The sequence below is a fragment of the Cetorhinus maximus genome, chromosome 11, assembly GCF_964194155.1.
Source record: "Cetorhinus maximus chromosome 11, sCetMax3.hap1.1, whole genome shotgun sequence".
Lineage (NCBI taxonomy): Eukaryota > Metazoa > Chordata > Chondrichthyes > Lamniformes > Cetorhinidae > Cetorhinus > Cetorhinus maximus.
The window spans coordinates 33,446,634-33,472,682 of NC_135889.1; the positions used below are offsets into that span (position 1 = coordinate 33,446,634).

At 42.7% G+C, this 26,049-nt stretch overlaps 1 protein-coding gene across 9 annotated transcripts in view; it reads left to right on the top strand.

The window, feature by feature from the left end:
* LOC144686492 (diacylglycerol kinase beta-like) overlaps positions 1 to 26,049 on the top strand; it is a 691,325-nt gene that overhangs the window by 556,804 nt on the left and 108,472 nt on the right. For all 9 annotated transcript variants that reach the window (XM_078551766.1, XM_078551771.1, XM_078551773.1 and 6 more), the window contains one exon: positions 11,722 to 11,812. In XM_078551766.1, coding sequence (XP_078407892.1) covers positions 11,722 to 11,812 — 91 coding nt within the window. The remainder of the gene's footprint in view (positions 1 to 11,721; positions 11,813 to 26,049) is intronic.

Sequence of the window (26,049 nt, forward strand, 5' to 3'; positions counted from 1 at the left end):
ACCTGAAAACAGTGCGAGTGGAGAGACAGTCAGGAACCTGAAAACAACGCGAGTGGAGAGACAGTCAAGAACCTGAAAACAGTGCGAGTGGAGAGGCAGTCAGGAACCTGAAAACAGTGCGAGTGGAGAGGCAATCAGGAACCTGAAAACAGTGCGAGTGGAGAGACAGTCAGGAACCTGAAAACAGTGTGAGTGGAGAGACAGTCAGGAACCTGAAAACAGTGCGAGTGGAGAGACAGTCAGGAACCTGAAAACAACGCGAGTGGAGAGACAGTCAAGAACCTGAAAACAGTGCGAGTGGAGAGACAGTCAGGAACCTGAAAACAGTGCGAGTGGAGAGGCAGTCAGGAACCTGAAAACAGTGCGAGTGGAGAGACAGTCAGGAACCTGAAAACAGTACGAGTGGAGAGACAGTCAAGAACCTGAAAACAACGCGAGTGGAGAGGCAGTCAGGAACCTGAAAACAGTGCGAGTGGAGAGGCAGTCAGGAACCTGAAAACAGTACGAGTGGAGAGACAGTCAGGAACCTGAAAACAGTGCGAGTGGAGAGGCAGTCAGGAACCTGAAAACAGTGCGAGTGGAGAGACAGTCAGGAACCTGAAAACAACGCGAGTGGAGAGGCAGTCAGGAACCTGAAAACAGAGCGAGTGGAGAGGCAGTCAGGAACCTGAAAACAGTGCAAGTGGAGAGGCAGTCAGGAACCTGAAAACAGTGCGAGTGGAGAGACAGTCAGGAACCTGAAAACAACGCGAGTGGAGAGACAGTCAAGAACCTGAAAACAGTGCGAGTGGAGAGGCAGTCAGGAACCTGAAAACAGTGCGAGTGGAGAGACAGTCAGGAACCTGAAAACAGTGCGAGTGGAGAGGCAGAAACCTGAAAACAGTGCGAGTGGAGAGACAGTCAGGAACCTGAAAACAGTGCGAGTGGAGAGGCAGAAACCTGAAAACAGTGCGAGTGGAGAGACAGTCAGGAACCTGAAAACAGTGCGAGTGGAGAGGCAATCAGGAACCTGAAAACAGTGCGAGTGGAGAGGCAATCAGGAACCTGAAAACAGTGCGAGTGGAGAGGCAGTCAGGAACCTGAAAACAGTACGAGTGGAGAGACAGTCAGGAACCTGAAAACAGTGCGAGTGGAGAGGCAGTCAGGAACCTGAAATCAGAGCGAGTGGAGAGGCAGTCAGGAACCTGAAAACAGTGCGAGTGGAGAGGCAGTCAGGAACCTGAAAACAGTGCGAGTGGAGAGGCAATCAGGAACCTGAAAACAGTGCGAGTGGAGAGACAGTCAGGAACCTGAAAACAGTACGAGTGGAGAGACAGTCAGGAACCTGAAAACAGTGCGAGTGGAGAGACAGTCAGGAACCTGAAAACAACGCGAGTGGAGAGACAGTCAAGAACCTGAAAACAGTGCGAGTGGAGAGGCAGTCAGGAACCTGAAAACAGTGCGAGTGGAGAGACAGTCAGGAACCTGAAAACAGTGCGAGTGGAGAGGCAGTCAGGAACCTGAAAACAGTGTGAGTGGAGAGACAGTCAGGAACCTGAAAACAGTGCGAGTGGAGAGGCAGTCAGGAACCTGAAATCAGTGCGAGTGGAGAGGCAGAAACCTGAAAACAGTGCGAGTGGAGAGACAGTCAGGAACCTGAAAACAGTGCGAGTGGAGAGGCAGTCAGGAACCTGAAAACAGTGCGAGTGGAGAGACAGTCAGGAACCTGAAAACAGTGCGAGTGGAGAGGCAGAAACCTGAAAACAGTGCGAGTGGAGAGACAGTCAGGAACCTGAAAACAGTGCGAGTGGAGAGGCAATCAGGAACCTGAAAACAGTGCGAGTGGAGAGGCAATCAGGAACCTGAAAACAGTGCGAGTGGAGAGGCAGTCAGGAACCTGAAAACAGTACGAGTGGAGAGACAGTCAGGAACCTGAAAACAGTGCGAGTGGAGAGGCAGTCAGGAACCTGAAATCAGAGCGAGTGGAGAGGCAGTCAGGAACCTGAAATCAGCGTGAGTGAAGAGACAGTCAGGAACCTGAAATCAGCGTGAGTGAAGAGAAAAAACAAAAATAAAAATACCTGGAAAAACTCAGCAGGTCTGGCAGCATCTGCGGAGAGGAACACAGTTAACGTTTCGAGTCCGTATGACTCTTCAACACAACTCTGTTGAAGAGTCATACGGACTCGAAACGTTAACTGTGTTCCTCTCCGCAGATGCTGCCAGACCTGCTGAGTTTTTCCAGATATTTTTATTTTTGTTTTGGAATTCCAGCATCCGCAGTTTTTTGCTTTTATCTGAGTGAAGAGACAGTTGAGAGATTGAAAACACAGCGACTGGAGAGTTAGTTGGGAGTTTGAAAACAGTGCAAGAAAACAAATAGTGACATCACAGCAAAGAAGCAGTTTGATTAGTTGGAGAAGAAGCTAGCTGTTTGGTGAGTATCTAGTAAGTGGCTAAGGTTTATTCTGCTCTTAGGGTTTAAAATAGTATAGGCACTGTACGTTTGTAAGTTGATAGTAAGTTGACTGGCTGATAAGTGCATAGTGTTAGTGACAGTGTGTTAATAACCAGCTTAGGACACAGGAGTTAAGGTAGATCTATAAATAAAATAGAACTAAAACTATACTTTAATTATTTTATTTTAATTTTAAATACTTAAAACACATACCTGTGTAGTTAAGAAATGTGTAATTTTTGGTTGTCAGTGGTACTAGTATTTCATAAGCACAGTAAATTGTAGCATACATTGGAATTACTCTAAGTTAATTAAGAAAGTAATTAAATTAATTAAATAACATAAGTAACAATGGCAGGACAGGTGTTATGCTGCAGCTGTGGAATGTGGGTGCATTTGGACGCAAGTCGATACAGGACAAACAGATCTGTAGAAAGCGTAAACAGCTTAGAAGCATTCTGAATCAGGATAATTGATCTGGAAGCCGAACTACATACAGTGCACAATGTAAGGGAGGGGGAAAAATATCTGAACACATTGTTCCAGAAGATGGTCACACTTCTTAGAATGGGGTCATCTGTTTTGGTCAGCAATGAGGGACAGGCGGATTTTTAAAAGTTCATTTATGGGATGTGGGCTCACTGGCTAGGCTGCAATTTATTGCCCATCCCTAGTTGCCCTTGAGAAGGTGATGGTGAGCTGCCTTCTTGAACCACTGCAGTCCCTATGGTGTAGGTACACCCATAGTGTAGTTAGGAAAGGAGTTCCAGGATTTGGACCCAACAACAGTGAAGGAACAGCGATATATTTCCAAGTCAGGATGGTGAGTGGCTTGGAGGGAAACTTCCAGGCGGTGGTGTTCCCATGTATTTGCTACACTTATCCTTCTAGATGGTAGGTCTCGTGGGTTTGGAAGGTATTGTCTAAGGAGCGTCGATGAGTTCATGCAGTGCACTTTGTAGATGATACACACTGCTGCCACTGTTTGTCGGTGGTGGAGGGAGTGAATGTTTGTGGAAGGGGTGCCAATCAAACAGGCTGCTTTGTCCAGGATGGTGTTAAGCTTCTTGAGTGTTGTTGGAGCTGCACTCATCCAGGCAAGCAGAGGGTATTCCATTACACTCCTGACTTGTGCCTTGTAGATGATGGATAGGCTTTGGAGAGTCAGGAGGTGAGTTACTCACTGCAGGATTCCTAGTTTCTGACCTGTTCTTGTAGCCACAGTATTTATATGGCTTGACCAGATCAGTTTCTGGTCAATGGTAACCCCTGAGGATGTTGATAGTGGGGGATTCAGTGATGGTAATGCCATTGAATGTGAAGGGGCGGTGGTTAGATTCTCTCTTGTTGGAGATGGTCATTACCCGGCACCTTTGTGGCGCAAATGTCACTTGCCACTTGTCAGCCCAAGCCTGGATATTGTCCTGGTCTTTCTGCATTTGGACATGGAGTGCTTCAGTATCTGAGGAGTTGCGAATGGTGCTGAACATTGTGCAACCATCAGTAAACATCCCCATTTCTGACCTTATGATGGAAGGTCATTGATGAAGCAGCTGAAGATAGTTGGGCCTAGGACACTACCCTGAGGAACTCCTGCAGTGAGTAAAACAGGTAAAGGGACTGAGCAGACTGTACTGGAGGAGCCTTAGAATTTGCAATTGTCAAACAAGTTTGAGGTGCTTGCAACCTGTGTGGATGAAAGCAAGGTCTGCAAGGTGGATGAGCAGGTTGACCATGACACCATGGTACAGGAAGCCGTTCAAGCGAGGGGAGCAAACAGGAATATAGTGGTAATAGTGAGGGAGATTGACACTGTTCTCTGCAGCAAAGAACGAGAGTCCGGAAGGCTGTGTTGCCTGCCCGGTGCCAGGGTTTGGGACATCTGCTCAGGACTAGAGAGGAACTTGCAGTGGGAGGGGGACAATCTAGTCTTCGTGGTCCATGTAGGTACCAACAACATAGTTAGGGCAAGGAATCAGTATGAGAAGCTAGGTACCAAATTAAGAAGAACCTCAAAGGTAATAATTTTTGTATTATTATCTGAGCCATGTGCAAATTGGCATAGGACAAATAAGATTAGAGAGATAAATCCGTGGCTCAAGACTGGTGTGGGAGATGTGGGTTCCAGTTCATGGCTCACTGGCATCAGTACTGGGGAAAGTGGGGTGTTGTACCATTGGGACAGTCTACACCTGAACTGTGCTGGGGCGAAAGTTCTTGCGAATCACATAACTAGGGAAGTACAAAGAGTTTTAAACTAAATTGTGGGGGTAAAGGATCAAACGTGGGAACATGTGGTAAATTAAAGAGTAAAGAAAAGGTAAGAGAGGAAAGTATTAATTTGGGAAATGATAAACAGACCATAACAGGAAGGGACAGAGAGTAAAGTCTAAGAGTAAACCAGTAGAAAAGGTTAGAGGTTACAAAAATAATAAAAGGACAAAACTTAAAGGCTCTGTAACTTAATGCACGTAGTTTTTGAAACAAAACAGATGAACTTATAGTGCAAATGGAGATAAGTAAGATATCTAATAGCCATTACAGAGACATGGCTACAGGATGGGATGAATTGGGACCTGAACATTGAAGGGTAGGTGACTTTTAGGAAGGACAGGAAGTTAGGAAAAGGTGACGGGATGGCTCTGTTAATTAAAGATCACGTTAACACAATAGAGAGGGATAGCCTAAGTGCAGGAATCAGAATATAGAAGTGGTTTGGGTAGAGTTGAGGATTGATAAAGGCAAGAAGTTGCTTGTGGGAGTGGTGTACAGGCTCCCTAATAATAATTACATGGTAGGATAGGGTATCAAAGAAGAAATAGTGGGAGTTTGTCAAAAATGTACGGTGATTATCATGGGGGATTTTCAACTACATACAGGCTGGAACAACCAGATGGGCAAAGGTAGCATAGATGACACATTCATAGAATGTTATAGGTATAATTTCTTAGATTATGTTCTGGAGCCAACCAGGGAGCAGGCTACACTAGACCTGGTATTGTGCAATGAGATAGGATTAATTAATGTCCTCGTAGTGAAAGCACCCCTAGGTAGCAGTGATCATAATATGATTGAATTTTGCATTCAGTTTGAGGGAGAGAAGACTAGGTCTAACACTTGTACTTTAAACTTAATTAAGGGCAATTACGAGGGCATGAAAACAGAGCTAACGAAAGTAAACTGGCAGTTTAGGTTAATGGATAGGTCAATAGAGATCTAGTGGCAGACATTTAAGGAGATATTTCAGAATACACAGAATGGATGCATTCCAACAAGAAAGAAAAACTCCAAGGGAGGATCCATCATCTAAGGTTAACTAAAAATTTAAAGATAATATCAAACTTAAAGAAAAAGCAAATAATTGTGCAAAGATGGGTGGCAGGTCAGAAGATTGGACAGAAGATAAAACACAGCAAAGAATGACTAAAAGATTAATAAGGAGAGAAAAGTTAGAGTACGAGAGAAAGCTAGCTAGAAATATAGGAAGAGAAAATAAGAGTTTCAATGGATTATTAAAACAGAGAAGAGTTAACAAAGTGAGGGTTCGTCTTGGGAATTAATATTGGAAAATAAGGAGATGGCAGATGAATTGAATAGCTATCTTGCATCGGTCTTCACTATAGAGAATGTTTAACAGGTGAATATCCATTTACCAAATCAGGTAGCAGAAGACATTATGTGAATCATAACTGTTTTATTGTTAAACTATAGTTCACAAATACCACTCTTGCCATCTGGATCCTTTCCCTGTTCAGAAGCAAAAAAACCTCATTACTAGGGAAAAACCTAGCTCTTAAGTACAGGCTTCAATTTTTTTATTATTCGTTCATGGGATGTGGGCGTCACTGGCTAGGCCAGCATTTATTGCCCATCTCTAACTGCCTTCTTCAGAGAGCATTTAAGAGTCAACCACATTGCTGTGGCTCTGGAGTCACAAGTAGGCCAGACCAGTTAAGGACAGCAGATTTCCTTCCCTAAAGGACATTAGTGAATTAGATGGGTTTTTACAACAATCAGCAATGGTTTCATGGTCATCATCAGACTTTAAACCCAGATTTTTATTGAACTCAAATTTCACCATCTGCCGTGATGGGATTTGAATCCAGGTCCCCAGAGCATTACCCTGGCTCTCTGGAATACTAGTCCAGTGAAAATGCCACAATGGCACCGCTCTGCTTTCATGCCCTCGTAATTGCCCTTATTTAAATTTGAGCACCACCTGCTCTCCATTCACTCTGAAGCTTGTCCTGGTTTACTCTTAAAGGGACCTGCATTTCTAACATTGTCAGAGGATGCAATAACATCCCAGAAATGGCTGTAAATCAGGAATTGGAAAGGAAGGAGGAACTCAGGAAAATTACAATCACCAGGGAAGTGGTACTTGGCAAATTGTTGGAACTGCAGGATGACAAGTCCCCGGATCCTGATGGATTTCATTGTAGTGTCTTAAAAGAAGTGACTAGTGAGATAGTTGATGCATTGGTTTTAATTTTCCAAAATTCACTAGATTCGGAGAAGGTTCCATTAGATTGGAAAGTAGCTAATTTAACTCCTTTATTCAAAAAGGGAGGGAGACAGAACGCAGGAAACGGCAGGTCAGTTAGCTTAACATCTGTCATAGGGAAAATGTTAGCTATTGTTAAAGACGTTATAACAGGGCACTTAGATGAATTCAAGGTAATCAGGTAGAGTCAACATGGCTTTGTGAAAGGGAAATCATGTTTAACCAATTTATTGGCGTTCTTTGAAGAAGTAACAGCTGCTGTGGATAAAGGGGAACTGGTGGATGTGCTGTACTTAGATTTTCAGAAGGTGCCTCAATGGCTACGGAGAAAGGAATAGTTGGAGTGAACCCAAATCCGCAGGATCAGTTCAGATGAGGGAATAGCTATAGGGAGATGAGAAGCACACAAGATCAGCAGCGTGAGGATCTGCTTGTTCAACTCAGTTCAGCAAAGACAGACAAAGAAGTTCTGAAGGGTGAGTGAAGTTAGCAGCCAGCAACCTGGAGAAACCCAAATGGCCATTCAAATCCTGGGTCCTGATGGATTTCCTGATGATGAATTGTCGTCTCAAATGCTATTGTGAAAGTAAAAGCTCATGGTATAGGGGTTAACATATTGGCATGAATAGAAGATTGTCCATCTAACATGAAACAGAGAGTAAGCATAAATGGCTCATTTTCTGGTTGGCAGGATGTGATGAGTGGTGTGCCACAGGGATCAATGTTAGGGCCTCAGCTCTTTACAATTTATATAAATGATTCGGATGAAGGGACTGATGGTATGGTTGCTAAATTTTCTAACGTGACAATGATACGTAGGAAAGTAAGTTGTGAAGAGGATGTAAGGAGGCTACAAAAGGATATAAGTAAGTTAGGTGAATGGGCCAAGACTGGCAAATGGAGTATAATGTGGGAAAATGTGTGGTGGTCTTGTTTTGGCAGGATGAATTAAAAAAGAGGCACATTATCTGAAAGACCTCTGAGATGCAGCGGGATCTGGGTGTCCTAGTGCATGAATGGCAAAAGGTTAGTATGCAGGTACAGCAAGTAATTAGCAAAGCTAATAGAATGTTATCGGTTATGGCAAGGGGAATTAAATACAAGAGTAGGGAGGTTATGTTCACTTATGCAGGGCAATGGTGAGGCCACATCTGGAGTACTGTGTACAGTATTAGTCTCCTTATTTAAGGAAAGGTGTAAATGCGTTGGAAGCAGTTCAGAGAAGGTTTACTAGATTACTACCTGGAATGGGCAGGTTATCTTATGAGGAAAGCTAGAGAGGCTAAGCTTGTATTCACTGGAGATTAGAAGAGTAAGTGGTGACTTGATCGAAACATAGATCCTGAGGGGACTTGACAGGATGAATGTGGAAAGGATATTTCCTCTTGTGGGAAATCTAGAACTCAGGGTCACTATTTCAAAATAAGGGGTCACCCATTTAGGACAGAGATGAGGAAAGATTTCTTACTCTGAGGGTTGAAGCAGAGTCTTTGACTATCTCTAAGGCAGAGATAGATAGACTCTTGATAAGCAAGGGGGTGAAAGGTTATCGGGGATAGGCAGCAATATGAGGTTAAAATTAGATCAGCCATGATATTGAATGGCGGAGCAGGCTTGAGGGGCCGAGTGGCCTAATCCTACTCCTAATTCGTAAGTTCGTACGAGAAGGCAGCATGAACTGTGGTTATAATTATTCAGGACACTTTGCTCAGGACAATCTGGGTGTTTTGGACTGGTGGAAATCAGATCAGAGTGACATGAACAGAGAGAAATTAATGCATAATTAAATGACAACAACTCTTGAACACTTCAAGAGAAAGAATTATTGAATATAGGGCAGCCGTTCATTAAAGGGGTTCAAGAGTGAGCTTGGTCAGTTGGAGCCGTGTTTCCGATTTGGCTAAAGCAATATATTCAATTTACTTTAAACAAAAGAGTGAAGATGGATGTGTCAGAGAGGACAAATGGGCGTTCTCAACAAGCATCAAGCAATCTGGATATAATGCCAGTTACGTAAAATGATGTGTGTTATTTAACTCACTAGACATCTATTATAAATTATTAGTATGCTTATTTTCTTATGAGCTTTGGATCTTTTTAATTTTTATGACATTGCTCAGAACTCATTATCATCAGTGTGATATTTTCTCATTCTTGACATCATATGTGCATTGCAATGATTTTAAAAGTCCCATTTTATGCAGTTTCTAAAGGCATTTCACTTGAGAACTCGTTTACGTAAAATGGATAGTTGACACACACATTTTTGAATAAGAAACATAGGCTGTAATTGATGTGAAATGATTTTGAGTATACATCAGCATTACTGTGCTAAAATAATTCTGGAGGCAGCTCCAAGACTGCATCTGTTTCTGTTATACATTAACACAAAGTTTGTGAGAGATTACCTTGAGTGGCCATTTGGGCAGCTCCAGGTTAGTGGCTGCTAACTTCACTCACCCTTCAGAACTTCTTTGTCTGCCTTTACTGAACTGAGTTGAACAAGTAAATCCTCATGCTGCTGATCTTGTGTGCTTCTCATCTCCCCACAGCTATTCCCTCTGAACTGAACGTATGGACTTGGGTTCACTCCGACTGCTCCTTTCTCTGGAGCTATTATATCGGAACTACCGATGCACATTGTTAACATATAAAGACACTGTGCATCTCCGCTGGACCCCTGGATTAGCCTCCACTGGTTCATGGTTGACTCTCCATCCCTCCTCAACTCTCTGATTCCACTGAACAGCTTCCAGCAGTGCACCCACTAACACTCTGTCCCTCAAACAGCTCCTAGATCCATTGTCTCTTCCCAACTATCGTCAAACCAAGATATTGAGTTGCAGGCACTTATGTAACTTGTCTATATAACATGAAATCCATCCGTGCCCTTTCTCATGTGCATTTTGGTTGCTGCTCTGCAAACAGCTCACCCATCTTCCCCCCCGTTCGCAACACAATTCATCATTACTTCATTGCCCTCCTAATTTCCTGCTGCTATCGTGGACTTCAGTTACCCTTTCTCTGAAGGGGCCATGGAGCTACCCTTTCCTGCCCTCTTAAGAATAGAAATGCCATTTGCCATTTCCTTCTCTCTCACTCTCTCCCGCCTTTCCATCTATTATGTCCTTTGGAGGCTAATCTTGCTAAACTCCTTCCCATCTCATTGAGACCAACCATTACTACCCCTTGGGCAGCTGGTGGATCAGCAATCCCCTGCATGTTCTTCCAGAATGTTCATACATGAGTAGGCCCCTACAATATATGATCTTAATGTGATGATTTCATTGGCATCATAGTTTTGACTGAAACTTGATGCACAGGTGGTGATGCCTTGTCCCTTATTGAAGTCACCTGGCTATACTTTCTACCGCCCTCCTCACGTAAACAAACACACTGTGGCCCTTAACGTCAAAAAAAATACCTTGGGTCTTTCTCCCTGTCCCTCTATAACCTTATAGACCTTTGAGCAGATGACCTCACCTTTCATCCTTCTTTCCTTTAAAATCTCATTCTCTACTGCTTCCAAGTTTCTCAAAAGATATTCTCCCTCAGCCTCCCTCCTGTACATTCACTGTCCTCCCAAAACTTTTCTTTCCATATAAACTTTCCTACCCATTTGCACAGCCACCCCCTTGCCCCTGCTATTCCCATGACTTCTCTTGGTCTCAATCATAGACCAGGCAATTTCTGACCATTTCTTTATATGCCTCACCACCAGCCAGTGGTAGAACTCTCCAAAGTTTCAAACTACAAACTGAAAACCTTTGGCCCTCTATTTATTGCAACTCCAAAAATGCAATTGATGTGCTCAACTATTTCCCCATCTCTAATTGATGTTGTCCCCAGCATATCCTTTACTCCCATCCCAATTGTTGTCACTGGTACAGCCCCATCTTCATTTCCTCAAGACTTTGAATGTATTTTGTGTGCAATTGGTTTAGCCACTCATAAGCAGATCTGGCTTGACCATGCCAAGCGCTATTGGATCTGGCTGTCCTCTGCCATACTTGCCAACCATTTCAGGAACCTTGACAAAGCTTTTGCTCATGCCTCCCAATATCTCCTTCATTGGCTCAGCATCCATTTTTTTCTGTGATATATGTATATTTATTTTACATTAGTGGTGCTACATAAATGTAGGTTGAAGTTTTTTTAAATTATGCATTTCTGAATTCAATTTTGAGTCTAAGGGCCCAATTTTAACTCTGCAACTGGATGGGTTTCAAATGAATTCAAATCTCAACCTATAATATTGAGAAGGTAGACCTTACCACACACTCACCACCAAACATTAAAAAATTGCAAATGGTGAGAGGATTTTTTCAAAATTGTAACTGGTGAGAGGATTTTTTCAAAATTGTCCAAAGGAAAACACACACAACTCTCCCCAGCAGGCAACGGTGCAGCTCCCAGCTAGGGGTAGGCCCTAGACTACTGCTAAGTGAACTCAGCAGCTCAGTGTAGGATAGCCAGAGTTGTGTGTATAGGGTTAACTTGCTACTACTAATCATTGTTCTATATCACAAACGATGACTCACACACTGCCCTTGGCTGTTTTCAATTTTTCAATTTGGTGATTGACAACAAGGGGGGAGGTCTTTGTGGCTGCATTCTCTCTCCTGCTGAGATTACTATTGATAAAGTATCAGCTGTTGCATTCATTTGTTGCAATCATAATAATAAAACCCAAGGGGAAGATTTTTCAAATTAGGTCTGTTCAGTCATATTAGTTTCTCAATTTTAAATAAAAGGTTATGTTTCTTTCTATTCTTTTCAGAATGAAGAACAAACTATGGTATTTTGAATTTGGAACAACAGAGACGTTTTCTGCAACTTGCAAGAAGTTAAATGAATTTGTAGAAGTAGAGGTAGGTACCTTATTCTCTCATTGCTAAGTTTAAAAAAAACTGTGGATCCTCGAAATCTGAGATAAAAACAGAAAATGTTGAAAACGTGCAACAATATTGGTCAGTATCAGAAAAAAGAAAGGTAGGTTAATGGTTCCATTGTAGGCCCTTCAAGCCATTCTGAGGAAGGGTCTGCATCTGAAACATTAATCTATCTCTTACAAATGTTGATAGACTTGCCATGTATTTGGTACATTTTCTGTACAAAGAAGCTAATGTGCAATTTGTTGAAAATTAGAAAAGCAGCAATGAGCAACTGCAGGAAAATCATTCATGCTTTCTCACATGATTTTGTCTACATTCTAAATTTGAACAGAATGAAATTGTATACAAACCTTTTGCCATTTGCTGAAAATATGATTTACTGATGCATGAGAATATCAATAAGTCTAAGAAATTACTTCCAATTTCCTTCAGCCTAAAATCATATTTCACTAGGCCTTCCACTTGATATGCACCATCTGGTGTAGGAATGAATATTCTAACCATAGATGTACTCAACAAATACTGATTGTGTTCTCTCTAAGTATTTGCTCTTGGGATACTGTGAATGGTTGCGTTTCAACAAAGGTGCTAATTAGCTTCAAGAAATAAAAAGCCTTATTTGAACTCCTGCTTACTCAACATCAAGCAAACTCGTAACATTGCAATTGTACTCATTGAATTGACTAGGAGTAAAAGCTTACAAAGAAAACCTTCATTTTATTAAATCAAACTGTTAAACCTGGTTATCAATTTTAATAGAGCAATTCCTAGCTTATTTGAAGTAGCCAGGTTATGTTGCTTTACTGGTCACCACTTCACACATTTCATTTCCACATGTTCAATCCTGTTGTGAATTCATGATTTCATTTACCACCTGTTTCACTTCATGCAGTTACAAGTAAAGCACACTACAAATTGGTGTTTGCCCTGGTTCTAAGGAATTTTGCAATGCTCAGAACAGTAGTTTTTTTTTATTCATTAACGAGATGTGGGCTTCGCTGGCTGGGCCAGCATTTATTGCCCATCCCTAATTGCGCTTGAGAAGGTGATGATGGGCTGCATCCTTGAACCGCTGCAGTCCTTGTGCTGTATGTACACCCACAGTGCTGTTAGGGAGGGAGTTCCGGGATTTTGACTCAGCAACAGTGAAGGAATGGCGATATATTTCCAAGTCAGGATGGTATATGGCTTGGAAGGGAACTTCCAGGTGATGGTGTTCCCATCTATCTGCTCCCCTTGTCCTTCTAGTTGGTAGTGATCATGGGTTTGGAAGGTGCTGTCTAAAGAGTCTTGGTCAGTTTCTGTAGTGCATCTTGCAGGTGGTACACACTGCTGCCACTGTGTGTCGGTGGTGGAAGGGGTGAATATTTGTGGATGGGATGCCAATCAAGCGGGCTGCTTTGTCCTGGAGTGATCTTCCAGAACTGCAACAGATTTAGCTTGAGGAGGAACCATTTCCCCTCTCAGGTTTCCATAACCATTCAGTTAAAGGCTTATATTGGAAACCATGATGAATGTTTATTGCAGCTGGTTAATTTCAAGTAATTGGCTTGATTCAGAGTTAATTGAAGAAGAGAAATATCTCTCAAAACAAAGATGTTGAAGGATAATGGAATGATTTCCGGTTCCCTAGTCTGGCTAGTTCTTGATGGTGAGAAAATGAGGCACCACAACTTTGGATTTGCAAGTTGAAACAGCAGCTTTGTACTTTTGAGATTTTGCTGTTTCCCAGTACAAACACCCAGATGAAACTATTACAAGTAGGACAGTTACACTTGTAAGAAGAAGAAAAAGTCCCAGGCTTGTGTCATGCACTCAGCTGGGGTAACAAAAAGGAGTACAACAATTACCCTCAACTCCACTTGGCTATTGAGAGGGGAGGAAAAAATTTAGCCAAGGTTCCCACGTTTGATGTCTGGTGAATAGAATCCTGCTCAGAACTGTAGAGTTCAAATGAGAACAATAGCTGGCTTGCCCTGTCCCTGGGATAAATTAGCTCTCAGCAAACATTATCTAGGCCCACCGATAAAAAATTACCCATATGGCAAGGATTCAGAGTGTAGACAGCACCTGTGGAATTGTGACCCAGCAGAAGTTAATGTCTGAAGGTGAAGTGGAGAGTGAAGATTGTCAGCAAATGAGAAAGAAAAAGATGGTTATAGTGACCAAACAACGTGGTTCTTGTCAACTTCTTCCTTTCCATCTGTAGCACACTACCTTCTTCCCCAGCTATTATTGCAGCATTTTGGAGGCACTAATTTCTATCCATTTGGCTGCTTTGTGAGATATAATGAAAGTGGCTATGAAAAAAAATGATACAAATAGAGGTTTTAAAAAAATTAACTCCCTTGATGGTCTAGTCAGTAAAAGCAACATGCATTTTAGCATAAACCAAGAAGGCCACAGGATCCCAAGTTTGCTTCCTAGGTGTGTGCTAAGTTAACCAATTTATTTGCATGGTATTACTTAGATGGAACAGAGCACAAACTGTTTCAGTTGCAGTATTGACAGTTAGTAAGAGGGAAGGAAACCGCCATATGATTTGGCTTCACCAGACTTTATTTCCCTGCCTCTACAAATTATGGCAGCAGTGAAAACAATGTTAAAGTAATTTCAACTGCCAAATTTGAGGTATCCAGTGTAAAATGTGAACATCTGTGAAGTTTTTTGAAATTGTATTGTCTGTACTGCCACGTGGGCTAAACTAAAAATAGATACACACTGCTACTTCCACGTAATGGAGCTTGATTGAAAATGATAAATGGCTGCTCTCTCTCCTCTTGCCCCCAACCACACCAAAGGCTTTACAAATATTTTTCATCAAGGTAATGTTCTTATTTTCCTTTTCAATGTGAATTTTGTAATTGTCAAGCCAAGCAGTGTAAATGCTCTTTTGGGCATCCAGTGGGCAGTTGGATACAAACAAAGCTCCCCTTATTTTGTCCCAACAGTGTTCTTCAGCCCCAGCCTTAGAAGAAGACTTCTTCCTGCAGCAATGTGATGTTTCCCATTTCATACACTAGCCATACTTTGAACTCTGAGCATTCTTACACCTGGCGCACACACAAGACTTTCATCCCATAACAGTATTCCTTTAACAAAATTTTAGCCAAGATCTTCAGTACTTAAATGAACAAAACATCTTTCTTTTTTTATTGTATTGGTGAAACTCTAGCCTGTGAGTTCTCCAGATCACAAAATTTCCTCAATTGTCTTTAAAATTGGCGTTATTCCTGGTTTAACAATTCAGCGTATCAGTTGCACTTTTGGAAGAATTTATTGTCTCATTTGTATGTTTTTATGTCTGTACTTGTTACCATGTTAAAATTTAATATGATGGGTTTTGTAATTCCTATGGAGTTGTCGTCCTGGCAGCTCTGGCTGGCTCTTGATCAAGATACAGGGAGGGAACACTTTCTGACGTCGGACAGTATAGTACACACAAGGAAATTCCCTTTTTTTCTCTATGGTCAGTTTCATATTTCCATTTTGTTTCAATGATTTGACAAATTAAAAGCACTCAGCTTACTTAGAATTTCAGCTAATTTGAAGACAAGCATTTTGACTAGATTCAATTCTTTAATCTCAATTAACCGTATTTTAATGGTGTTATGTACCAGAATTGCTACAGATAGATTCACAAATCATACTTCATTCCAGCCTATTATGTGGACATCTTCTATTCATGGCTTTTAATGTGTGTAATAAACAACATATGCCAGCCAGTGCCAAGTCATCATAAATGTACAGCTCACAACGCAACCATTTAGTAAAAGCATTCCTAATGAATGACTTTCATCCATTCATCGTACAGATCCATTTCTGGCAGCTTGCCAATTGCTGTAAAATCTGTCATCTGTTTCCATTGCTGTCTCGATTCAAGGCTGGTCTAAAGCAATGAAAAATAGTTTTTCCATTCCCTGTTGCTCCATACATGATTGCTTTGACCTCAGTTGGAAGCAGCAGGAAAGAGAAAGCTCCCCTGAATAGAAGCCAAGGGCTATACAGAGTAAACACATGCAATGAAATGTGAGGCTTTTCTTTTTAGACCTATTGCTATAATCTGTCTGTGATTGGAATTTTAAATTGTTCCTTCCATTTTGGAACAGACTACTTGCAAAAAGTAGTTAATTCCATGTCAATTGATACCTTTCAAGAGGAGCTGCGTTAGTATCTGTCAAGAAAGTTGATCGGGGGTTATATGGATCTGTTTGACTTTCATGATTAGAGAATAGATTAGAGAATTAGAGGTTGAGGGGAGGGCGCATTCATCATTGTGATCATCATCCTTTGGACAACGGAAGGAGTGGGCTTAATGGACCTTTTTTCATAATAAACTTTTTGCTATTGTAGGCATAAAATCTTATTTATTTTGAAAATGTTTAGGCTTTAGTTTAAGGGAAAACAGATTTTGAAAATACTCAGCTTATCAAACCTTTTTATCATGACATTACAGTAGTGATCTCAGCCAGGGTAGTGAGAAAAGAGCTGCAATTGGCTTTGTACCCCAAGTTAGAGAGTAGTAAATCAGCTCATATTGTCGTTTGTAACCACTATCTAGAAACCCCTGCTGGAAGTACAATGTGTGACCATCAGTTATCATGATCAGATTCGGCAGTGACCTCCCCTTGCTTAAATAATTTGCCAACATTCGCTATCTAGACACAAACAAGATGAACAATTACTTTGTCAAGATATCAGAGGGTGATTTTTGTTGTGGAACTCTACCCTAGCAAGGAATCAATAGCTTTGTGGGAATGAGTTGGAAAAACAATACCATCGGATTTTGTGTCTATTTGTGTCCACTCTATTTGACACTGTACTTTGTTTCGGCTGCCTTCCACTTTTGTTTACTACTTTTGTGCTTCCCATTACCAGCTTTGCTTTCCTCCTATCTGAACTCTCTCTGATTCCCTTCCCCCTGAAAAGCTAGTTTAAACACTTCCCAACAGCACTAGCAAACATCTCCATGAGGATATTAGTCCCAGTCCTGCTATATAATCCATCCTCCTTGTACAGGTCCCACCTTCCCCAGAACTGGTCCCAATGCCCCAGAAATCTAAAGCATTCCCTCCTATACCATTTCTCCAGCCGTGTGTTCAGTCGCTCAATCCTCCTATTTCTATACTCAATAGCATGTGGTACTGGGAGTAATCCTAAAATTGGAGGTCCTGCTTTTTTTAAATTCATTCATGGGATGTGGGTGTCGCTGGCTAGGCCAGCATTTATTGCATATCCCCAATTGCCCTTGTTCAGAGGGCATCTAAGAGTCAACCACATTGCTGTGGGACTGGAGTCACAGGTAGGCCAGACCAGGTAACGATGGCAGATTTCCTCCCCTAAAGGACATTAGTGAACTAGATGGGTTTTTACAACAATCGACAATGGTTTCATAACCAAAACAAAATTAAATTACCTGGAAAAACTCAGCAGGTCTGACAGCAACTGCAGAGAGGAATACAGTTAACGTTTCGAGTCTGTATGACTCTTCAACAGAACTAAGGAAAAATAGGTGAAATATAAGCTCGTTTAAGGGGGGTGGGACAAGTAGAGCTGGATAGAGGGCCGGTGATAGGTGGAGATTGCCAAAAGATGTCACAGACAAAAGGACAAAGAGGTGTTGACAGTGGTGATATTAACTAAGAAATGTGCTAATAGGTGACATTAAGGGTAGAAAGCAGGACGAGCAAGATACAGATAGCCCTAGTGGGGGCGGGGCAGAGTGGGGTGGGGGGAAGGGATCGAAATAGGCTAAAAGGTATAGATAAAACAATGGATGGAAATACATTTAAAAATAATGGAAATAGGTGGGAAAAGAAAAATCTATATAAATTATTGGAAAAAAGAGGGATCGGAAAGGGGGTGGGGATGGAGGGGAGAGTTCATGATCTAAAGTTGTTGAACTCAATATTCAGTCCGGAAGGCTGTAAAGTGCCTAGTCGGAAGATGAGGTGCTGTTCCTCCAGTTTGCATTGAGTTTCACTGGAACAATGCAGCAGGCCAAGGACGGACATGTGGGCATGAGAGCAGGGTGGAGTGTTGAAATGGCAAGCGACAGGGAGGTCTGGGTCATGCTGCGGACAGACCGAAGGTGTTCCGCAAAGCAGTCACCCAGTCTGCGTTTGGTCTCTCCAATGTAGAGGAAACCGCATTGGGAGCAGCGAATGTAGACTAAATTGAGGGTAGTGCAAGTGAAATGCTGCTTCACTTGAAAGGAATGTTTGGGCCCTTGGAGGGTGAGGAGAGGGGAAGTAAAGGAGCAGGTGTTGTACCTTCTGCGGTTGCATGGGCAGGTGCCATGGGAGGGGGTTGAGGTGTAGGGGGTGATGGACGAGTGGACCCAGGTGTCCCAGAGGGAACAATCCCTGCAGAATGCCGCCAGGGGGGGTGAAGGGAAGATGTGTTTGCTGGTGGCATCATGCTGGAATTGGCGGAAATGGCGGAGGATGATCCTTTGAACGCGGAGGCTGGTGGGGTGATAAGTGAGGACAAGGGGGATCCTATCATGGTTCTGGGAGGGAGAGGAAGTTGTGAGGGCGGATGCGCGGGAGATGGGCCAGACACGGTTGAGGGCCCTGTCAACCATCGTGGGTGGAAAACCTCAGTTAAGGAAGAAGGAAGACATGTCAGAGGAACTGTTTTTGAAAGTGGCATCATCAGAACAGATGCAACGGAGGTGAAGGAACTGAGAGAATGGGATGGAGTCCTTACAGGTAGCGGGGTGTGAGGAGCTGTAGTCAAGGTAGCCCTGGGAGTCAGTAGGCTTGTAATGAATATTGGTGGACAGTCTATCACCATAAATTGAGACGCAGAGGTCAAGGAAGGGAAGGAAAGTGTCAGAGATGGACCATGTGAAAATGATGGAGGGGTGGAAATTGGAAGAAAAATTAATAAATTTTTCCAGGTCCAGACAAGAGCATGAAGCAGCACCGAAGCAGTCATCGATGTACCGGAGAAAGAGTTGTGGGAGGGGGCTGCTTCATGCTCTTGTCATTCAGTCACTTTCCTATTCCCCTAAAACCTGCTTTCAGGACCTCATTCCTCTTTCTATCTGTGTTGTTGATACCAATGTGGACCATGACCTATGGCTGTTCACCATACCCCAAAGGAATGTCCTTCACCAGTATCCAAAGTGGAAAACCGCTTAGTGAGCGAGATAGCCTTGGGACTACCTGCCTGGCCCTCCAAGACTGCCTGGTAGTCACCCATTCTGCCTCTGCCCGTTCTCTATTAACCTGCAGTATGACCTCCCTAAATGTGCTATCCACATAGTTCTCAGCTTTGTGAATGAGCCACAGTGACTCCAGCCATGGCTCGAGTTCTGAAACCTAGAGCTGGAGTTTCTGCAGCTGGTGACACTTGCTGCACATCTGATGCTGATTGCAGCTTCACAGAAAATCCAGGCCTATCAGTTCGGTTGGACTGCGGGACTGCAAGATCTTAAAAACAATCTGACGGTGACTTTCTTCCACTTTGAGTCATGCTCATGTTTTCAAATAAGCTAATGATTTCTGAGAGGTGCAATTAGTTAGTGTTCATTCCTGAAGTGATTACATACAAGCAGGCTGCCAAAATTCAATTTCTAAGAAAAAATGCTGTCAAAGGAATTTCATGGAGATGCCCGACTGTTGATCTGTGTGCACATTTTTCTTCAAGACCAATTGCAGAAGCCTTTTTGAAGAACAAGGTTATTCTACTATGAGTATGTTACTTGGCTTTTTATTTGAGCATTTCTGTCACTTACACAAGTGTTAAGCTTTGAAAATAAAAGGGAGGGCAATTGGAATGGTGACAGGTTTGTTTAATTTATATTGCGATCCCTATATTCTGGATTTACTACATTATACAACCATGTTGTATGATGCAGATGCTTGGGCTGTGTAGGTGAGTTACAGTACCCAACACTCTTCTGTAACTTTGAAAGCAGTTTGCACTTTGTTTACATAGTAGTGGTTGACATCCCTTTTTGACCATTTAACATTCAGGGGGTGAGCCCACAACATCCATAATAGAGGAGTCAGCATCCACAGGGAAATGTGAGGAGTAACATTAGTAATTGTTACATCATGCTTGTGAGCTGAATAGATTCCACACCCATGGCTAGAAGCAGTCAATCAATTTTTTTTTTACTGATTGCAAGGTACACTAGTTTTTCTTTTCACAAGGAGATGTACCTTTTTGACATAGTCAGGAATTACTATAAGTAATAATTGCAGATGAATGCTAAAGTGTTTGAATGACTTTGCTCCATTGCTATTTTCATGGAGAGCATTAACTCATTTATTTTAAATTGATAATTCCTCAATTAAAGTAGTAGTTAAAGGAATCTGTATGTGTGTATTAAGCATTCATCATCTTATATCCTCAATGTCAATTACTAACTTCATGCATTAGAAAATGTTTGAAATACATCGCAGGTTAAGCAGCTTCTAGTAGATGCAGGTTAATGCTTGATTGACACCCCTAACAGAACTCACTTCTAAGGTTTTCTTTCAGTGATCTGACTCACCCTAGTCCCTCATAAAGCCACAACTAGCTTTCGCTTGGTAGCCAACTGGCCCTCAATGTTAAGTTGTAAGCTTCAGAAAGCCCTATTGCCATAAAGCCAGAGGGCTACTCAATGTTCAGACTGGCGGTTCTGCAAGGACTGGGATTCCGCAAGGGGGCTCTTTCAGAGTCTTTGAATTTTCTCTTGGAATTCAGTCTGCTGGTAGCATCATTTGCTTCCCCTGGGTCCTGATGGGGTCGTAATGTGAACGCTGATCCATTGATACAGTGCCTGCAATACAGTACGGACCACTAGCCTGCTCCTAAAGCTGTCCAGAGCACTTCCAATCTGGGTCGGGACAGTTGTCAAAATGGTCCTTCATAATAGACGATTCAGAGTCCACCTTGGGCAAGTCAGGAGTGCATTGAGAATACTGGCCAACAGACTACCAGTGTTCAGTGCTAGCCCAAACCCTCCTCAACATATATACAAATGACCAGCCAACAACCATATCTCACAAGTTCATCTATGCTAATGACACCTGTTGTGCCACCCAACCTCCATCCTCCTGCACTCTGGACCAGTGGATCAGATCGTTAACAAAGACATTACAAAGTTGACAGACCACTGCAGGACATGGTGTCTAACGTTGAATCTCACTAAAACCATATCCAGTGTATTCCGCCTCCACAATACCAGTGCCAAAAAAAAATTGCATATCTACATAGATGGCCAGAGACAAAAGCATGATCCCAACCTGACACACTTGGGAGTGACTCTAGATAGGACTTTGTCCTTCTGGGAATATTTGAAGAAAACAGCAGCAAAGGTCAAAACCAGAAACAACCTCCTAACCAAACTTGTTGCATCTACATGGGGCGGTGCTGCCCAAACTCTCCACACCTCAGCACTTGCCCTATCATACTCAGCAGCAGAGTACTACGCACTGTCTGACAAAGGTCATCACACACACACACATCTTGTTGACACTCAATTGAATGCAAAAATGTGCATCATAACTGGAACCTTCCACTCAGCACCCCTCCTCTGGATTCGTGTCCTTACAAACATTACTCTGCCACACATCCACCAACTGATGAAAACTGACGAGCTTATTTAAACCATCCATGTTGCAGCTCACTTACCACTCCGTGATGTTCTGTTCAACCCACCTACTTGCCCGCCTTCCATCTCAGTGCCCCATATGGAGCACCCTTCCTGAGCAAGATCTCCCAGCAGACATCCTTTGGTGCAAGGAATGGGAAACATGGGAAGTCACTTACAAGTTCCTGATGATGAGCCCCATCTGTCAAATGACAGATTTTGAACTACTATAGCTAGAGTGGTCCTTGCTGAACAGGTTAGGGCCCCTGTGCAGCCAGCCTCCACTGCTGGTGCCTCGCTACAAACCCCTTGTACACTTGTGGAGAGACACAAACAACGCTGCACATTACCGAGTGTCTCTCTATGGACTAGGTGGCAGACTAATCACCTTAAACTCAGCAAATGAGGAGGCGATCGCTTAGCTTTGGGGATATGCATTTGTTTTATTAAAATAAAACCACATAGAAATAATAGTTCAAGGTAAAAGTGCTGCAAATACGCTGGTAATCTAAAAGGAAAACAAAATTCTGAAAAAGCTCAGCAGGTCTGGCAGCACCTGTGGAGAGAGAAGTAGAGTTAACGTTTCAGGTCAATGACTCTTTGTCAGAAATAAAAATTGTTTATTTAAAATAGTTCAATCAGCATACCTCAATTCCATCCTGTGGGCTACCATGGGATGATAGACAGGGACAGATGTTCTGGCCACAGTTTTAGTTTTTGCATTTGGATATGCTGTTGCTTGGGGTTATTGCAGGCATGTGCTGTTGAGGTTTCAGTTCATAAATTGTGTTCTGTTTGTAGTTTGACTTACTACACCCAGCTATGTTTATTTCTGTTTATTAATGAAATATTAGGGGACTTAAAAACCACATACCTGGGGATTTGCTCAAAATTCAAAGGTAGATTATACCAAGTAACATTCTCCGCTGTACTTACATGTGGGAAAATGCGAAGTTGTTCACTTCGGCAGGAAGAATAAAAAAGCAATGTATGACTTAAACGGAGAACGGTTGCAGAATTCCAAACCGCAGAGGGATCTAGGTGTCTAGTGCATGAGTCACAAAAAGTTATTATGGAGGGAGAGGTGATGGCGTAGTAGTATTGTCACAGGGCTAGTAATCCAGAGACCCAGGTGAATGCTGAGGGGACCCGGGTTCAAATCCCGCCACGGTGGATGGTGGAATTTGAATTCAACAAATGTCTGGAATTAAAAGTCTAATGATGACTATGAAACCATTGTCAATTGTTGTAAAAACCCATCTGGTTCACTAATGCTCTTTAGGGAAGGAAATTGGTAGATTTCCTCACCTGGTCTGGCTTACATGCAATGTGGTTGTCTCTTAAAAAAAATGCACTCTGAACACGAGCAATGCTAGCCAGTAACGCCCACATCCACATCCCACGAACGAATAAAAAAAAGGTACAGCAAGTAACTAAGAAGGTTCATGGAATGCTATCCTTTATTATGACGGAAATTGAACATAACGTAAGGGCATATATTATACAGGAAATGCAATGGAGACGGTTCAGAGGAGGTTTACTAAATTGATACCTGGAATGAGCAGATTGTCTTATGAGTATAGGTTAGACAGACTGGATTTGTTTCTGGGAGTTTAGAAGAGGGCAGTGTCATTCAATATTTTTAAGGCAGAGGAAGATAAATTCTTGTTAGGCAAGGGAATCAATCTATCTCCGCCTTAAAAATATTCAATGAACCTGCATCCAACATCTTCTGAGGCAGAGAGTTCCAAAGTCTCTCAACCCTCAGAGAAAAAAATTCTCTTCATCTTGTCCTAAAAGAGCAACTCTTAATTTTAAAACTGTGTCCCCTAGTTCTGGGCTCACCCACCAGAGGAAACATCCTTTCCATGTCCACCTTGTCAATACCGTTCAGGATCTTGTATACTTCAATCAAGTTGCCCCTCACTCTTCTAACTTCCAGCAGAAACAAGCCCAGTCTGTCTAGCCTTTCCTCGTAAGACATGCAGCTCATTCCCGGTATCAATCTCGTACACCTTCTCTGAACCGCCTCCAACGCATTTCCATCCTTCCTTAAATAAGGAAACCAAAACTGCACACAATATTCAAGATGTGGTCTCACCAATGCCCTGTACACCTGAAGCTTAATGTCCTTACTTTTATATTCAATTGCTCTTGTAATAAAGGATAACTATCACTTGGCTTTGGAGATTTGCATTTGCTTAAATAAAATAAATAAAGCCACATCACAGAATCTCACAGTGCAGAAGAGGCCCTTCGGCCCATCAAGTCTGCACCGACACGTGAGAAACACCTGACCCACCTACCTAATCCCATTTACCAGCACTTGGCCCATAGCCTTGAATGTTATGACGTGCCAAGTGCTCATCCAGGTACTTTTTAAAGGATGTGAGGCAACCCGCCTGCACCACCCTCCCAGGCAGTACATTCCAGACCGTCACCACCCTCTGGGTATAAACGTTTTTCCTCACATCCCCCCTAAACCTCCTGCCCCTCACCTTGAACTTGTGTCCCCTTGTGACTGACCCTTCAACTAAAGGACCAACTGCTCCCTATCCACCCTGTCCATGCCCCTCATAATCTTGTACACCTCGACCAGTCTTCTCTGCTCCAACGAAAACAATCCAAGTCTATCCAACCTCTCTTCATAACTTAAATGTTTCATCCCAGGCAACATCCTGGTGAATCTCCTCTGCACCCCTTCCAGTGCAATCACATCCTTCCTATAATGTGGTGACCAGAACTGCACACAGTACTCCAGCTGTGGCCTCACCAAGGTTCTATACAACTCCAACATGACCTCCCTAATTTTGAAATCTATGCCTCGATTGATAAGGGCAAGTGTCAGGAATGCCTTTTTCACCACCCCACTAACGTGCGCCTCTGCCTTCAGAGATCTATGGACACACATGCCAAGGTCCCTTTGTTCCTCAGAACTTCCTAGTGTCATGCCGTTCATTGAATACTTCCTTGTCAAATTACTCCTTCCAAAGTGGATCACCTCTCACTTTTCAGGGTTAAATTCCATCTGCCACTTATCTGCCCATTTGACCAACCTGTCTATATCTTCCTGTAGCCCAAGACACTCAACCTCACTGTTAACCACCCAGCCAATCTTTGTGTCCTCTGCAAACTTACTAATCCTACCCCCCACATAGTCATCTATGTTGTTTATATAAATGACGAATAATAGGGGACCCAGCACAGATCCCTGTGGTACGCCACTGGACACTGGCTTCCAGTCACTAAAGCATCCTTCTGTCATCACCCTCTGTCTCCTACAACTAAGCCAATTTTGAATCCATCTTATGAAATTACCCTGTATCCCATGTGCATTTGCCTTCTTTATAAGTCTCCCATGTGAAACTTTGTCAAAGGCTTTGCTGAAATCCATATAAATTACATCAACTACACTACCCTCATCTACACACCTGGTCACCACCTCAAAAAATTCAATCAAATTTGTTAGGCATGACCTCCCTCTGATAAAGCCATGCTGACTATCCCTGATCAAACGTTGCCTCTCCAAGTGGAAATAGATTCTCTCCATCAGAATTTTCTCCAATTCTCCAATAGTTTCCCTACCACTGACCTGAGGCTCACTGGCCTGTAGTTCCCTGGCTTATCTCTACAACCCTTCTTAAATAGCAGAACCACATTAGCTGTTCCCCAGTCCTCTGGCACCTCCCCCGTGGCCAGCGAGGAATTAAAAATTTGGGTCAGAGCCCCTGCGATCTCCTCCCTTGCCTCCCTCAGCAGTCTGGGACACAAATCATCCGGACCTGGAGATTTGTCCACTTTTAAGCCTGCCAACACCTCCAATACCTTGTCACTCCCAATATCAATTTGCTCAAGAACCTCGCAGTCTCTCTCTCCGAGTTCCATACCTTCATCCTCATTCTCTTGGGTGAAGACAGATGTGAAGTATTCATTCAACACTCTACCGATGTCCTCTGGCTCAACCCATCGATTTCCCCCTTGGTCCCTAATGAGCCCTACTCTTTCCATGGTTATCCTCTTCCCATTGATATATTTATAGAATATCTTGGGATTTTCCCTACTTTTACCAGCCAGAGCTTTCTCAAATCCCCTCTTTGCTCTCCTAATTGCTTTCTTAAACACCACCCTGCACTTTCTGTACTCCACTAATGCCTCCGCTGATTTGCTCCCCTTGTACCTGCTAAAAGCCTCTCTTTTCCTTCTCACCGTATCCTGAATATCTCTGGTCATCCATGGTTCTCTGGGCTTGTTAGTCCTTCCTATCACCCTAGAGGGAACATGTTGAGCCTGTACCCTCCCCATTTCCTTTTTGAATGCCCCCCCACTGCTCTTCTGTAGATTTCCCCACAAGTAGCTGTTCCCAGTCTACCTTGGCTACATCCTGCCTTATTTTAATAAAATCTGCTCTCCCCCAACCCAAAACATTTTTTTGCAACTTGTCTATTTCTTTTTCCATAAGAAGCTTAGAAATAAAAGTTCAAGGCCGCCTTAATTATTCGCTGTACTTGCATACTAACATTTTGTGACTCATGCACTAGAACACCTAGATCCCACTGTACCTTGGAAATCTGCAGCCATTCTCTGTTTAAGTAATACTCTGCTTTATTATTCTTCCCGCCAA